A 16328-nucleotide genomic window follows, 5' to 3' on the forward strand; every position below is an offset into this window, starting at 1 on the left:
GAGTACTGGAGTGGGGTGCCATTGCCTTCTCCGGTGGGGGGACAGAGCAATTCAATAAAGAATAAGGTTCTAGTTTGGTCTTAGAAGGTAGTTACGGTTAGCAGAAACGGGAAAGAGCACCCTAGGTTATTCTGAGAGGTAGACTAGGCTTCCCAAGTGGCTCAGTGGTAAAGAATTTGTCTGCCAAAGCAGGAGACACAGGTTCCATTCTTGAGTCAGGAAGATCCCTGGAGAAGGAAATGGCAACTCGTTCCAGTATTCTTGCCTGGGAAATTCCAAGGACTGAGGGGCCTGACGGGCTACCATCCATGGCATCTCAAGAGACCGGCATGATTTACCCTTCAAAAAAGACTAAACAAGACTAGCGAAACTGAGGAAAGTGAAGCCTTTGCTACAGTTGGGGGCTAATGCTGATGTAGAGAGGCGAGGAGGCCACCCCGTTAGTACTCCACGTGTTTGGGGTGGGATGGGCGCATAATTATTCTCAGGGCATTCCACTTGAAGACACAAATTATTCAGCACCTTGATCAGGGCCAGGCACACGGTAGGGAGAAGCGCTGGGAAATTGAGAAATCTGTCCCCAACTCTCAAAGTTGAGCACTAGCCACAGGAAAGCCAGACCATTCAGCTCTTCGGTCAGCACGTGCACCTGCTTGCGCGCCGTGAGAGCGCGACCCCAGAGGACCAAGTCCCCGGCGTCTCAGCGGCGGCGAGCATGCTCAGTTGTCAGGACGCGGTGGCCGGGTTGCACGGAAAATGCTCCGCGGAGTCCCAGCCGGGCAGAAAGCCCGCCAGGCAAAGGGTTCATTCCGAGGGGGCGGGGCCTCGGACGCACGCTCGCTCCCACCCCGCCCCCCCGCCACGCGCCACGCGCCGGCCGTCTACACGCCGGCTGCCCGTTGCCCTGGCAACCGTCGCGCAGCGTCTTCCTGAGGGAGCTCCTGTCAGCCGGAGGATCCCGTCGCCCGCTCCCCACTGCCCCGCAATTTTCGCGTGGGCTCAGAGGCGGAACGACAACAAAAAATGGCGGAGCGGAGCCAGACGGCGCCTGAGGCAGGTCTGTGGGGGCGGTCGATCAGGGGGAAGCGCTGAGGAAGCACGACGCTGTCCTGGGCCCCAGGGGACAGGGGACTTGGGCCTGGCGCTACTCCTGAAGAGGCACCCTCTGTCTTTGCGCGGTGAGGTTATGACCTCGGGGTCAAGGGTCAAGGGAGGAGCACACCCCTTTGAGTGTCTGGGCAGAGGCCGTGCAGTCGAGGCGTCGCAGGAGTGTATGAGAGTGTGTGCACTCTTTGGAGTGAACACTGGCTGAGAAAGGGCTGGGACCCCAGGGAAGACGACTCCCCTCCGGAGGGGCACCTGTGATAGGGGCTGATTGTAGGGGGTAGGCTGCGTCACAGGAGGGGTTGAACAAAATCCTGTGGACTATGGGAGGGTCCTCTAAAGGGAGAGGGACTCTGATTCTGAGGAGGCAGGTTAAGTAGGAGTGTTACTTTAGTTTCAGGCAGTGGCATGGAAGGGATATATGAGTATTTGTGCTTCAGGGAAGTGTAGTGACTGAGGGTCACCCCTGTCACAGAGAAAGTATGCAAATCCTCATATGAGTCCTTAAGAGGACAAGAGGCTTGAGGGGACACCCAGCCCTTCAAAACCCTATCACAGGAGGCTGGAGCCTGAGTGTGGGTGTGTATGGGGTCAGTAATCTTGAAGGTCATTCAGAATTACAAAGGGATGCACATTCACTTTTATGTGGGTGGAAGCTAGTCTTTAAAGTGCAGGGAGACTAACAGGCAAGGAGACCTAGGATTCTGTTCCTGAGGGGACTGCCTTGTTAATTTGGCTGGCTTGGAGAGATAATGACCTAAGCTTTACAGGGTCATAGAAGAGAGAAAGGGCTTTTACAGTCCTGTGTATGTGGGAGAGGGTTTGTCCCTAAGAGGGATTGGGAACTGAAGAACTGGAGCATCAAAGTGATAGCTATGTGTGTGTGTGTGTGTGTGTCTGTCTGTCTCTGTGTATGTGTGTGTGTGTGTGTGTGTGTGTGTGTGTATAGAAAAGCAGTGGCTTTGGTGAAATGTATGGTGGTGGGTGATGGAGTGGTATCCATAATTTTGTATATGTGTCCTGATGGGGTATTTTGGTTATAAGAGTGACCCACTTTAATTATCCAGCCCTCTGGGGGTAGGGGAGGGAGGCTGTGGTTATGCTAAGACCATACAGTGACTGAAACTGGAATCTGTAAAAAGCCATCAAGAATGATTTAAGAGACCATTTCCTCTTAAGACCTGCATGGTTTGTCTTTCTTTCATGGCATTTCTGTTCTTGTACCAAGTAATTCTTCTACTTATTTTATAGTTTAAGCTCCCTCAACTTGAACATGCTCATTCCCTTTTTCATACTCCACCCAACACATGTTTTAGTGCCAGCTATTCTCTAGGCATCAAATTAAGCACTGAAAACTCCCTGCTTGTGATTCTCTTACCTTATTCTTTTTTCTTTTCTTTCCTCCCATAGATTTACTGCCTTCACACATATAGTTTAATCTATTTAGTATTTTTATTACTTACTGCCTCATTCCTCTAGAATATAGGATCCATGAAGGCAAGGGTCTGTCTTGTGTTTATTAATTCCATATTCCTAGAACCATACCTTGTGTAGTTATTAATAAATATTTTTTAAATTAATGACTTAATGACCTGATATTGTCTAGATGTTCAAGGAGTTTCTCTGAAGAAGTGAAATTTTACTTGAGATATAATAGAGATTGAATAAATGAAGAGATGGGCAAAGAGTGGTCCAGGAAGAGGGAAACCATGTGCAAATACCCTAAGGTAGGAGGAAACATGATGTATTATATTTAAAGAACTGAAAGGAAACAAGTGTGGCTGCACTTAGGGCAATAGGAAGACAAAAGAGGTAAGCTGAAGCAGATCTTGCAGGGCCTTAAAGGCTAGGATTAGAATTTTGGTCAAAAATCCAAAAATGGAGGGAAGGGATTGAGAAATGTTTAAAAGGCAAAATTAATAGGACTTAGTGAAAGATGGGGATCCAGGGGAAGGATGTATCAAAGTGTACTTCTAATTTTTTAGTTTGTGCAGCTGAACAGTTGGTGATGCCATTATGGAGATAGGGAGTCCTGAAAGGGATCTTGGCTGGGTTTGAGAGGGAAGATCATGTGTTTGGTTTTGGACAAATGGAATCTGAGATATCTTTGAGTTATCCAGTAAGTGGAGAGATTGGCAAGGGAGTTGAAATACAATAAAAGTATGGGGTAGCATGGAGTTAATTAGTGAAACCATGAGTGAGGATGAAATTGCCTAAAGGGAGGGTAAAGAGTGTAAAGAGAAGCAGCTTGGGATGAAGTGTTGAGCAGTTACAGTATTTCAGTGCATTCTAAAGAGATAGAGTAAAGAGAACAGGCAAAAGAATGTTTGTGGCATGTTCAACAGCTTGAATGCTGCCAAGTGATATAAAAAGGAAGACTGAAGAGCTAGATTTAGAGCATACTTAGCATCATTGTTGTTGTTGCTCTTCAGTCACTCAGGCGTGTCTCTTTGTGACCCCTTCAACTGAAGCATGCCAGGCTTCTCCATCCTTCACCATCTCCTGAAGCTTGCTCCAATTCATGTCCATTGAGTCGGTGGTGCCATTCAACCATCTTGTCCTCTGTTGTCCCCTTTTCCTCCTGCCTTCAGTCTTTCCCAGCATCATCATCTTTTCTGAGTTAGCTCTTCTCATTAGGTGGCCAAAGGATTAGATTTTCAGCTTCAGCATCAGTCCTTCCAATGAATATTCAGGGTTGATTTCCTTTAGGATTAACTGATTTGATCTCCGTGCAGTCCAAGGGACTCTCAAGAGTCTTCTCCAACACCACAGTTCAAAAGCAACAATTCTTCGGCACTCAGCCTTCTTTATGGTCCAACTCTCACATCCATACATGTCCCTTGTAAGAGGAAACTGATGATGGTATGAGCCAAACTAACTTCTAAATCACTAATAACTGGCTCAGTCTTTTTCTTAAGTCAGACTCCTGAGAGAGAATCTAATTGACACACATCACCTTTTCCCACTAGACCGTGTCATAGATCACAAACCAGTGTAGGATTGATTGTCTTTGAATTGGGTGTCCAGCTATTGCTCTCTGGAGACACCTGGTACAAAATATGTATATCTGGTGATTTCTCATCTCAAGAGCAGTAGCTGACATTTATGCAGTGTTTATGTATGAGACATTGTACTAGGTGCTTTAAATGTTTTAATCTAGTTCAACATCATAGCTACACTCTAAAGTATTATCTTTATTTAATATGTGAAGAAGTTTTGGCACAGAGAAGTTAAACAACTTGCTCAATCTGCAAATAATTAATGTACAATTACAGTTCTTTGGCTATTTTTGACATTATCTGGATTCATTACTTGGCCTTCTGTTTCTATTGCAACATATTATATACTGACGAAATAATAGCTATGATGAAAATTCCTTCCCTACAGAAAACTTTCCAAGCTAAGCATACGTTAACAAAGTGAAGTGGAAAGAACTGGGGCTCAAATCCTTGTATAAATCATGTTTCTGTAATTTACTAGATGTGGACCTCAGATTCGAAATTTCTGATCTTAAAGTTTCCTTGTCTGTAAAATGCAGGTAATATTTGCAGTATAGGTGTCTTTGGTAGAGAGAGTGCAGTAAATGGTATTTCCTTAATTCTGCTGAAGTTTGAATACAAAAACTCAGATGTAATATATATTCCCTGGTGGCTCAGAGGTTAAAGCGTCTGCCTGGAATGCAGGAGACCCGGGTTTGATCCCTGGGTTGGGAAGATCCCCCTGGAGAAGGAAATGGCAACCCACTCCAGTACTCTTGCCTGGAGAATCCCATGGAGGGAGGAGCCTGGTAGGCTACAGTCCATGGGGTCGCAAAGAGTCGGACACGACTGAGCGACTTCACTTTCACTTATATATGTATGTACTGTACATATACAGTGAAAACAAGAAATAGATTTAAGGGACTAGATCTGATAGACAGAGTGCCTGATGACCTATGGATGGAGGTTCATGACATCGAACAGGAGACAGGGAGCAAGACCATCCCCAAGAAAAAGAAATGCAAAAAAGCAACATGGCTGTCTGAGGAGGCCTTACAAATAGCTGTGAAAAGAAGAGAAGCCAAAAGTAAGGGAGAAAGGAAAGATATACCCATTTGAATGCAGAGTTCCAAAGAAGAGCAAGGAGAGATAAGAAAGCCTTCCTCAATGATCAGTGCAAAGAAATAGAGGAAGACAATAGCATGGGAAAGACTAGAGATCTCTTCAAGTAGAGATACCAAGGGAACATTTCACACAAAGATGGTCTTGATAAAGGACAGAAATGCTATGGGCCTAACAGAAGCAGAAGATATTAAGAAGAGGTGGCAAGAATACACAGAAGAATTGTACAAAAAAGATCTTCACGACCCAGATAATCACGATGGTGTGATCACTCACCTAGAGCCAGACATCCTGGAATGTGAAGTCAAGTGGGCCTTAGGAAGCATCACTATGAACAAAGCTAGTGGAGATGATGGAATTCCAGTTGAGCTATTTCAAATCCTGAAAGATGATGCTGTGAAAGTGCTGCACTCAATATGACAGCAAATGTGGAAAACTCAGCAGTGGCCACAGGACTGGAAAAGGTCAGTTTTCATTCCAATCCCAAAGAAAGGCAATGCCAAAGAATGCTCAAACTACCGCACAATTGAACTCATCTCACACACTAGGAAAGTAATGCTCAAAATTCTCCAAGCCAGGCTTCAGCAATACATGAACGGTGAACTTCCAGATGTTCAACCTGGTTTTAGAAAAGGCAGAGGACCAGAGATCAAATTGCTAACATCTGTTGGATCATCAAAAAAGCAAGAGAGTTCCAGAAAAACATCTATTTCTGCTTTATTGACTATGCCAAAGCCTTTGCCTATGTAGATCACAATAAACTGTGGAAAATTCTGAAAGAGATGGAAATACCAGACCACCTGACCTGCCTCTTGAGAAATCTGTATGCAGGTCAAGAAGCAACAGTTAGAACTGGACATGGAGCAACAGACTTTTTCCAAATTAGGAAAGGAGTACATCAAGGCTGTATATTGTCACCCTGCTTATTTAACTTCTATGCAGAGTACATCATGAGAAACACTGGGCTGGAAGAAGCACAAGCTGGAATGAAGATTGCCAGGAGAAATATCAATAACCTCAGATATGCAGATGACACCACTCTTATAGCAGAAAGTGAAGAACTAAAAAGCCTCTTGATGAAAGTGAAAGAGGAGAGTGAAAATGTTAGTTTAAAGTGCAACACTCAGAAAAAAAGATCATGGCATCCAGTCCCATCACTTCGTGGAAAATAGATGGAGAAACAGTGGGAACAGTGGCAGACTTTATTTTTTGGGGCTCCAAAATCACTGCAGATGGTGATTGAAGCCATGAAATTAAAAGACACTTACTCCTTGGAAGGAAAGTTATGACCAACCTAGACATCATATTAAAAAGCAGAGACATACTTTGCCAACAAAGGTCTGTCTAGTCAAGGCTATGGTTTCACCAGTAGTCATGTATTGATGTGAGAATTGGACTATAAAGAAAGCTGAGAGCTGAAGAATTGATGCTTTTGAACTGTGGTGTTGGAGAAGCCACTTGAGAGTCCCTTGGACTGCAAGGAGATCCAACCAGTCCATCCTAAAGGAGATCAGTCCTGGGTGTTCATTGGAAGGACTGATGTTGAAGCTGAAACTCCAATACTTTGGCCACCTGATGCGAAGAGCTTACTCATTTGAAAAGACCCTCATGCTGGTAAAGATTGAGGGCAGGAGGAGAAGGGGATGATAGAGGATGAGATGGTTGGGTGGTATCACCGCATCAATGGACATGAGTTTTAGTAAACTCTGGGAGTTGGTGATGGACAGGGAGGCCTGGCATGTTGCAGTCCATGGGGTCACAAAGAGTCAGACACGACTGAGTGACTGAACTTATCTGAACTGAACTGATGTACTTTACAGATAAAATCATGCTTTAAACATACAGTGATTGGTATGAAACATTTCTTTTCATTTTCTTCATTAGCACAATTGATATTCTATCAGAATAAAGGCAGACATCAAGTTTTGGAAAATATAGAATTGTTAGCTAAACTGTGTGTGATGGGACAAGTCTCTGTATGAGGTGAATTTTGAGGAATTTCCTGAAGGAGCGAAGAGATACATACTTTTTTAAAGCATGCGGGTGTCTCCATAAATGGCTTCCTTGGTGGCTCAGACAGTAAAGACTCTGTCTGCAATGCAGGAGACTGTGATTCAGTCCCTGGGTTGGGAAAATCCATGGCTATGCACGCCATTATTCTTGCCTAGAGAATCCGTCTAGCAGGCTATAGTCCATGGGGCTGCGAAGAGTAGAACGTGATCGAGGGATAAGTACACACCCAGTTTTATAAGATGGTCAGATTTCCAGAAGGAATTTTCTTCTTGTAAATATTATACTTTAAAATAAGGACATTGTTTAGAATTTTTCTTCCTATCCAAAAACTTGACTATTAATAACTCTACAAAGATACTTTATTGATAACTAAAGGTAGAGGTATTAGTCTCAGGCTAGGTTGTACCCGCTTCAGTTTCTCAGAGTCTTCTGCCTTTCTAGCTATCATTAAGAAAGCTTTTGTTCTAAGTACCTGCTAAAATAATTGGTTTTCTTTTATTGCCAAGTTTGTTGGGTATTTTTTTGGCCAATGTAGAGCAGAAATTTTAGAATGATGCAGTCTGTTAAAGTGACCTGAACCTTGATCACTTTTTCTGTGAACAAAATGGGTCGTTTTTAAAAAGCAGCTTTACATTTTCTGAAATTATCTATAGACAGAATGTTGAAATTTTAAAAACCCTTAGAAATGAGAATAATGTTTTCTATCTTTTTTAAATAGTTGGGCAAAATATATGTTTTTTTGACTTTAGTTTCCTTATTTGTAAATTTGGGATAGTAACACCTACTTTTCAGGTGACAGAGATACTGTATGGAAAGTGCAGAATGTTTATACCCTCAAAGAAATTATAGCTTAGTTGGTGAGTGTACATGTATGTGTGTGTGTATGTGTTTGTGTGCCTTTTCCTAAAGACCTACTAGTAAAATCACCTCTAAAAGAAGAGGAAATCCAGGTTTACAGTCTCTTATAGGGTAGCCTTGCATGCAAATATATTTCAGAATTCAGATTATTTTTTATTATGGAAAGGCAGTCTTGTGTTATGTAATGGCTTATGTACCTATGCATTTCTTATGTACTGTTTGTTACAAAACACTTCCAGTGAAGTATGGGAAAGTGCCCTATAATCAAACACATTAATTATATTCACACCAATTGAATTAAAGTTATGAATAGCTTCATATCAATTTAAGTTTTACTAGCAGATTAGTTTTGGCACTAAAGTTGTGAACAAAAATGACTATTTTTAGAGACTTAAGGATTTTGGAATTATAGAAGAGGGACTGTGGACTGATATAATTTTATCCTTTTTAAGATGGTGCACTGGGACGACCCAGAGGGATGGTACAGGGAGGGAGGAGGGATGGGGGTTCAGGATGGGGAACACGTGTATACCTGTGGCAGATACATGTTGATGTATGGGAAAACCAATACAATATTGTAAAGTAATTAACCTCCAATTAAAATAAATAAATTTATTAAAAAAACAAATTTTTAAAATTTCAGGTTATTTTTTGTCATGTTTTTATCTTTTGTAACATCATTGTGCTGAGCTTTATGAAAAATCCCAAAAGTTTTGGAACAGAAAACACCTTTTGTTTCCATGATGTTTATGTGCTTATTTCTTCTAAGGAACTCTGATAATATCTGTATTTCTGAGATCTACGAATGTTGCATTTGGCTTCAGTTTCAGTATCTTGGGCTTCCCTGGTAGCTCAGCTGGTAAAGAATCTACCTGCAATGCTGGAGATCCTGGTTCAATTCCTGGTTTGGGAAGATCCCCTGGAGAAGGGATAGGCTACCAACTCCAGTATTCTTGGGCTTCCCAGGTGGCTCAGCTGGTAAAGATTCAGCCTTCAATGTGGGAGACCTGGGTTTGATCCCTGGGTTGGGAAGATCCCCTGGAAAAGGGAAAGACTACCTACTTCATTATTCTGGCCTGGAGAATTCTGTACAGTCCAGTCCATGGGGTTGCAAAAAGTCAGACATGACTGAGTGACCTTCACTTTCACTTTTAGTATCTTGGCTCAGGGTCATTTTCAAGGAGAGATACTAGAGAACTATAGAATTCAGTTAGAAGGATGCTAATACTTTGATACATATTCTTAACAAAATCATAGCTTTATCTTCAAATCATTTAAGAACAGCACAGTCTTCTATGAGTTTCAGAATATTTTTATTAATTGTTAAATGTCACCAATGGAGCAAGTGTTAATTTTAGTATTGATTTAAGAAAAATTTTCATTCTAAACAGAATTTCATTTTTTTGATTATAAAAAATTATCTCAACTATGAAAGCTTGTGATAATTCATTAATGGTTTTTACCATATGGGAATATGATAATTTTTACTTTTTATATACTCCCTTTATTTAATGGGTTCAGAGAAATTTTTCTTTTTTTTTTCAGACTGTAAAGGGAGAAGTTTTTATTTGTCATATATTTTTGAGAAATATTGATTGTGAATATTTGACTCTAAATAAACTTTCAAAATAATGTACTTACATGTCAATTGAAGGAAAGCAAAGCAAGCAAATGCAAAGATGCCTAGAATTTTATATAAGAATAAAAATTTTTATGTAGGATTGGAAATTCCTAAATAAAAACTTTCAACAATGTTATGGAAAAATACCTGAGATTTGTTGTAAAGGAATGGGAAAAACAATCTGCCAACCATTACAGTTTACTTGCCTTTTTTCAGAAGTCTTATAAATCATTCATTTGAAGATATTAATCTCTATGTCAGACTTTGCAGAAGAAATCACTGTGCTGCGGAGTATGTTATTAATTTTAAAAATTACTCATTCATATTTCTGTTTTTGTTCCAGTACCATAGTGTTTTGGTGACTTTAGCTTTGTAGTATAGTCTGAGGTCAGGGAGTCTGATTCCTTCAGTTGTGTTTTTCTTTCTTGAAACCATCTTTGCCGTTCAGGGTCTTTAGTACTTCCATACAAATTGTAAAATTTTTTGTTCTAATTCTGTGAATAATGCCATTGGTAATTTGCTAAGGATTGCATTGAATCTACAGCTTCCTTTGGGTAGTAAAGTCATTTTCACAATGTTGATTCTTCCAGTCCAAGAACATGGTATATCTATCTGTGTCATCTTGATTTCTTTCATTAGTATCTTATAGTTTGCTGAGTACAAGTCCTTTGCCTCCTTAGGTACGTTCATTCCTAGGTATTTTATTCTTTTTGTTGTGATGGTAAATGGGATCATTTCCTTGGTTTCTGTTACTAATCTTTCATTGTTAGTATATAGGAAAGCAAGAGATTTCTGTGTCTTAATTTAACTTTATTAAATTCATTGATTAGCTCTAGTAGTTTTCTAGTAGCATCTTTAGGATATTCTATGTATAATATCATGTCTCTGCAAACAGTGACAGTTTTACTTCTTCTTTTCCAATTTGTATTCCTTTTATTTCTTTTTCTTCTCTGATTGTTGCGGCTAGGACTTTCCAAATTATGTTGAACAAGAGTGGCAAGAGAGGGTATCCTTGTCTAGTTCCTGATCTTAGAGGAAGTGCTTTCAGATGTTCATTGTTAAGAATAATATTTGCTTCTGGTTCAAGATGGCAGAGTAGAAGGACATACACTCATCTCCACCTATGAGAGCACCAAAATTGCAACTAGCTGTTGAACAACCATCAATAAGAGGACACTGGAACCCACCCAAAAAAGATACCCCACATCCAATGGCAAAGAAGAAGCTTCAGTGAGATGGTAGGCGGGGTGTAGTCACAATAAAATTGAATACCATACTCGCTGGGTGGGTGACCCACAGACTGGAGAACAATAATACCAAAGAACTTCTTATGCTATTGTTCTGAACCCCACGTCAGGTTACCCAGCCTGGGGATCCGGCAAAGGGACTGGGAATCCCCAGGGAATCTGGCCTTGACAGGCAGCAATATTTGCTTTTAGGCCCTCCAGAGGACTGAGGGAAACGGAGACTCAAGTCTTAGAGGGCACAAACAAAATTTTCATGCACCAAGACTCAGAGGAGAGGAGCAGTGACCCCACAGGAGACTGAATCAAAACCTTACCAGACAAGCAAAAGTTAAGAGAATTCAACACCATTAAACCAGCTTTATAATAGATGTTAAAGGAACTTCTCTAGGCAGGAAACACAATACAAGGAAAAGGCCTACAGAAAATAAACCCAAAACAATTAAGAAAGTGGTAATAGAATAATACAGATTAATAATTACCTTGAATGTTAATGAATTAAATACAGGAACCAAAAGACATAGTCTGCCTGGATGGATGAAAACATGTACGTATTTGGACTTCCACTTACCACATCACTCTGCTTGACTCCCTCAGATTGTGTGTAATTACATCTCACATGCTAGTAAAGTAAGGCTCAAAATTCTCCAAGCCAGACTTCAGCAATGCGTGAAACATGAACTCCCTGATGTTCAAGCTGGTTTTAGAAAAGGCAGAGGAACCAGAGAGCAAATTGCCAACATCCGTTGGATCATGGAAAAAGCAAGAGAGTTCCAGAAAAACATCTATTTCTGCTTCATTGACTATGCCAAAGCCTTTGTGTATGTGGATCACAATAAACTGTGGAAAATCCTGAAAGAGATGGGAATACCAGACCACCTAACCTGCCTCTTGAGAAATCTGTATGCAGGTCAGGAAGCAACAGTTAGAACTGGACATGGAACAACAGACTGGTTCCAAATAGGAAAAGGAGTACATCAAGGCTGTATACTGTCACCCTGCTTATTTAACTTATATGCAAAGTACATCATGAGAAATGCTGGACTGGAAGAAGCACAAGCTGGAATCAAGATTGCCAGGAGAAATATCAGTAACCTCAGATGTGCAGATGACACCACCCTAATGGCAGAAAGTGAAGAGGAGCTAAAAAGCCTCTTGATGAAAGTGAAAGAGGAGAGTGAAAAAGTTGGCTTAAAGCTCAACATTCAGAAAACGAAGATCATGGCATCCGGTCCCATCACTTCATGGCAAATAGATGGGGAAACAGTGGAAGCAGTGTCAGACTTTATTTTTTTTGGCTCCAAAATCACTGCAGATGGTGACTGCAGCCAAGAAATTAAAAGATGCTTACTCCTTGGAAGAAAAGTTATGACCAACCTAGATAGTATATTCAAAAGCAGAGACATTCCTTTGCCGAAAAAGGCAGAGACATTACTTTGCCGACAAAGGTCTGCCTAGTCAAGGCTATGATTTTTCCTGTGGTCATGTATGGATGTGAGAGTTGGACTGTGAAGAAGGCTGAGCACTGAAGAATTATTGCGTTTGAACTGTGGTGTTGGAGAAGACTCTTGAGGGTCCCTTGGACTGCAAGGAGATCCAACCGGTCCATTCTGAAGGAGATCAACCCTGGGATTTCTTTGGAAGGAATGATGCTAAAGCTGAAGCTCCAGTACTTTGGCCACCTCCTGCGAAGAGTTGACTTATTGGAAAAGACTCTGATGCTGGGAGAGATTGGGGGCAGTAGGAGAAGGGGACGACAGAGGATGAGATGGTTGGATGGCATCACGGACTTGATGGGCATGAGTCTGAGTGATCTTCAGGAGTTGGTGATGGACAGGGAGGCCTGGCGTGCTGTGATTCATGGGGTCACAAAGAGTTGGACATGACTGAGCAACTGAACTGAACTGAACTGAAATTAATCATGTTCCCATTATGGCTTGCAATTGTAATTCCTTTTATTTTTTGTCTGGCTATTGACTATGAAAACTGGTAAACACCTTTTACATTGTGACTATAAGTGCTGCTGCTAAGTCGCTTCAGTCGTGTCCGACTCTGTGCGATGCCATAGATGGCAGCCCACCAGGCTCCGCCATCCCTGGGATTCTCCAGGCAAGAATACTGGAGTGACTATAACTATTACTCACTTAATACCATTGTATCATGTTTGGTCAACAGAAAATTAATAGAACTCGGTATCACTAAAAAGGTGAAAGTGAAAGTCACTCAGTCCTGTCTGACTTTTTGTGACCCCATGGACTGGGGAAACAGACTCTTGGAGGGCACAGACAAAGCTTTGTACACACCAGGACCCAGGAGAAAGGAGCAGTGACCCCACAAGAGATTGAGCCAGACTTGCCTGTGAATATCCAGGAGTCTCCAGTGGCAGCATGGGTCGACAGTGTCCTGCCACTGGGTCAGGGGCACTGAATACAACAGTCCTGGGAGCCCTGGTGGATGCTGGCATAAGTCCTTTTGAAGAAGGTCACCATTACTGCTATTACTTCTACCATAGTTTGGCCTCAGGCCAGACTACAGGGAGGGAACACAGCCCCATCATTCAACAGAAAATTGGATTAAAGATTTACTGAGCATGGCGCCACCCATCAGAGCAGACCCAGATTCCCCTACAGCCAGTCGCTCCTATCAGGATGCTTCCACAAGCCTCTTATCCTTATCCATCATCAGGACAGACAGAATGAAAACTGCAATCACAGAAAACAAACCAAACTGATCACATGGATCACAGCCTCATTTAATTCAATGAAACTATGAGCCCTGCCACGTAAGGCCACCCAAGATGGACGGGTCATGATGGAGAGTTCTGATAAAATGTGGTCCACTGGAGAAGAGAATGGCAAACCCCTTCAGTTTTCTTGCCTTGAGAACCCCATGAACAGTATGAAAAGGCAAAAAGATATGACACTGAAAGATGAACTCCTCAGTCAGTAGGTGCCCATATGCTACTGGAGAAAAGTGGAGAAATAGTTCAGGAAAGAATGAAGAGGCTGAGCCAAAGCAAAAGTAACCACCCAGTTTTGAATGTGACTGGTGATGGAAGTCTGATGCTGTAAAGAACAATATTGCATAGGAACCTGGAATGTTAGGTCCATGAGTCAAGGTGAATTGGAAGTGGTCAAACAGGAGATGGCAAGAATGAACATTGACATTTTAGGAATCAGTGAACTAAGATGGACAGAAATGGGTGAATTTAATTCAGATGACCATTACATCTACTACTGTGGGCAAGAATCCCTTAGAAGAAATGGAGTAGTCCTCATAGTCAACAAAAGAGTATGAAATGCAGTACTTGGATGCAGTCTCAAAAACAACAGAATGATCTCTGTTCGTTTCCAAGGCAAACCATTCAGTATCACAGTAATCCAAGTCTATGCCTCAACCACTGAATAAGCTGAAATTGAACGGTTCTATGAAGACCTACAAGACCTTTTAGAACTAATACCAAAAAAAATGTCTTTTTCTTCATAGGGAACTGGAATGCAAAACTGGGAAGTCAAGAGATACCTGGTGTAACAGGCAAGTTTGGGTCTTGGAGTAAAAAATGAAGCAGGGCAAAGGCTAACAGTTTTGCCAAGAGAATGCATGGGTTGTAGAAAACACCCTCTTCCAACAACACAAGAGACGACTTTACACATGGACATCACCAGATGGTCAATACTGAAATCAGATTGATTATGTTCTTTGCAGCTGAAGATGGAGAAGCTCTATACAGTCAGCAAAAACCAACCTGGGAGCTGACTGTGGCTCAGATCATGAACTCCTTATTGCAAAATTCAGACTTAAATGGAAGAAAGTAGGGAAAACCACTAGACCATTCAGGTCTTCAGTGGAAGTGACAAATAGATTCAAGATATTAGATCCATTAGACAGAATGCATGAAGAACTATGGACAGAGGTTTGTAACATTGTATAGGAGGTGGTAATCAAAACCATCCCCAAGAAAAAGAAATGAGAAAGGGCAAAATGTCTCTTTGAGGAGGGCTTACAAATAGTTGAGAAAAGAGGAGAAGCAAAAGGTGAAGGAGAAAAGGAAAGATATCTCTATCTGAATGAAGTTAAGTTCAGTTCAGTCACTCAGGTGTCCAACTCTTTGTGTGACCCTGTGGACTGCAGCACGCCAGGCCTCCCTGTCCATCACCAACTCCTGGAGTTTACTCAAACTCATGTTCATTGAGTTGATGATGCCATCCAACCATCTCATACTCTCCTCCTTGTCCCCTTCTCCTCCCACCTTCAATCTTTCCCAGCATCAGGGTCTTTTCAAATGAGTCAGCTTTTTGCATCAGGTGGCCAAAGTACTGGAGTTTCATTTTCAGCATCAGCCCTTCCAATGATTATTCAGGGCTGATTTCCTTTAGGATGGACTGATTGGATTTCCTTGTAGTCCAAGGGATTCTCAAGTCTTCTCCAACACCACAGTTCAAAAGCATCAATTATTCAGTGCTCAGCTTTCTTTATAGTCCAATTCTCACATCCATACATGACTACTGGAAAAACCATAGTGTTGACTAGACGGACCTTTGTTGGCAAAGTAATGTCTCTTCTATAGAATAACAAGACGGTATAAGAAAGCCTTCCTAAGTGACCAATGCAAAGAAACAGAGTAAAGCAGAAGAATGGGAAAGACTAGAGGTCTCTTCAAGAAAATTAGAGACACCAAGGGAAAACTTCATGCAAAGGTGGGTACAATAAAGGACAGAAATGGTATGAACCTAACAGAAGCAGAAGATATTAAGAAGAGGTGGCAAGAAGACACAAAAGAACTATACAAAAAAGATCTTCATGACCCAGATAACCACAATGGTGTGATCACTCACCTGGAGCCAGACATCCTAGAGTCTGAAGTCACTGGGCCTTAGGAAGCATCACTACGAACAAAGCTAGTAGAGGTGATGGAATTCCAGGTGAGCTTTTTCACATCCTAAAAGATTATGCTGTGAAAGTGCTGCACTCAATATGCCAACAGATTTGGAAAACTCACTAGTGATCACAGGACTGGAAGAGGTCAGTTTTTATTCCAATCCCAAAGAAAGTCAGTGCCAAAAAATGTTCAGACTACTACACAATTGCATTCATTTCACATGGTAGCAAAATAATGCTAAAAATTCTCCAAGATAGGCTTCAACAGTAAGTGAACCAAGAACTTCCAGATGTTCAAGCTGGATTTAGAAAATGAGGAACCAGAGATCACATTGCCAGCATCTGTTGGATGAGAGAAAAAGCAAGAGAATTCCAGAAAAACATCTACTTCTGATTCATTGACTATGCTAAAGCCTTTGACTGTGTGGATCACAACAAACTGTGGAAAATTCTTCAAGAGATGGGAAGAACAGACCTTCTTACCAGGCTCCTGGGAAAACTTATGCAGGT

At 41.6% G+C, this 16328-nt stretch overlaps 1 protein-coding gene and 1 non-coding gene across 2 annotated transcripts in view; both read left to right on the forward strand.

Annotated features, from left to right (window-relative positions):
• Nucleotides 1–715: 715 nt before the first annotated feature.
• AGBL4 (AGBL carboxypeptidase 4) overlaps nucleotides 716–16328 on the forward strand; it is a 1457998-nt gene continuing 1442385 nt past the window's right edge. The window contains exon 1 of the mRNA XM_052638070.1: nucleotides 716–1178. Within this exon, the coding sequence (XP_052494030.1) occupies nucleotides 716–1178 (463 nt within the window). The remainder of the gene's footprint in view (nucleotides 1179–16328) is intronic.
• TRNAS-GGA (transfer RNA serine (anticodon GGA)) lies at nucleotides 4746–4817 on the forward strand. Its single transcript has one exon. It is a non-coding gene; the product is annotated as a tRNA-Ser (tRNA).

The sequence above is a fragment of the Budorcas taxicolor genome, chromosome 3, assembly GCF_023091745.1.
Source record: "Budorcas taxicolor isolate Tak-1 chromosome 3, Takin1.1, whole genome shotgun sequence".
Classification (NCBI taxonomy): domain Eukaryota; kingdom Metazoa; phylum Chordata; class Mammalia; order Artiodactyla; family Bovidae; genus Budorcas; species Budorcas taxicolor.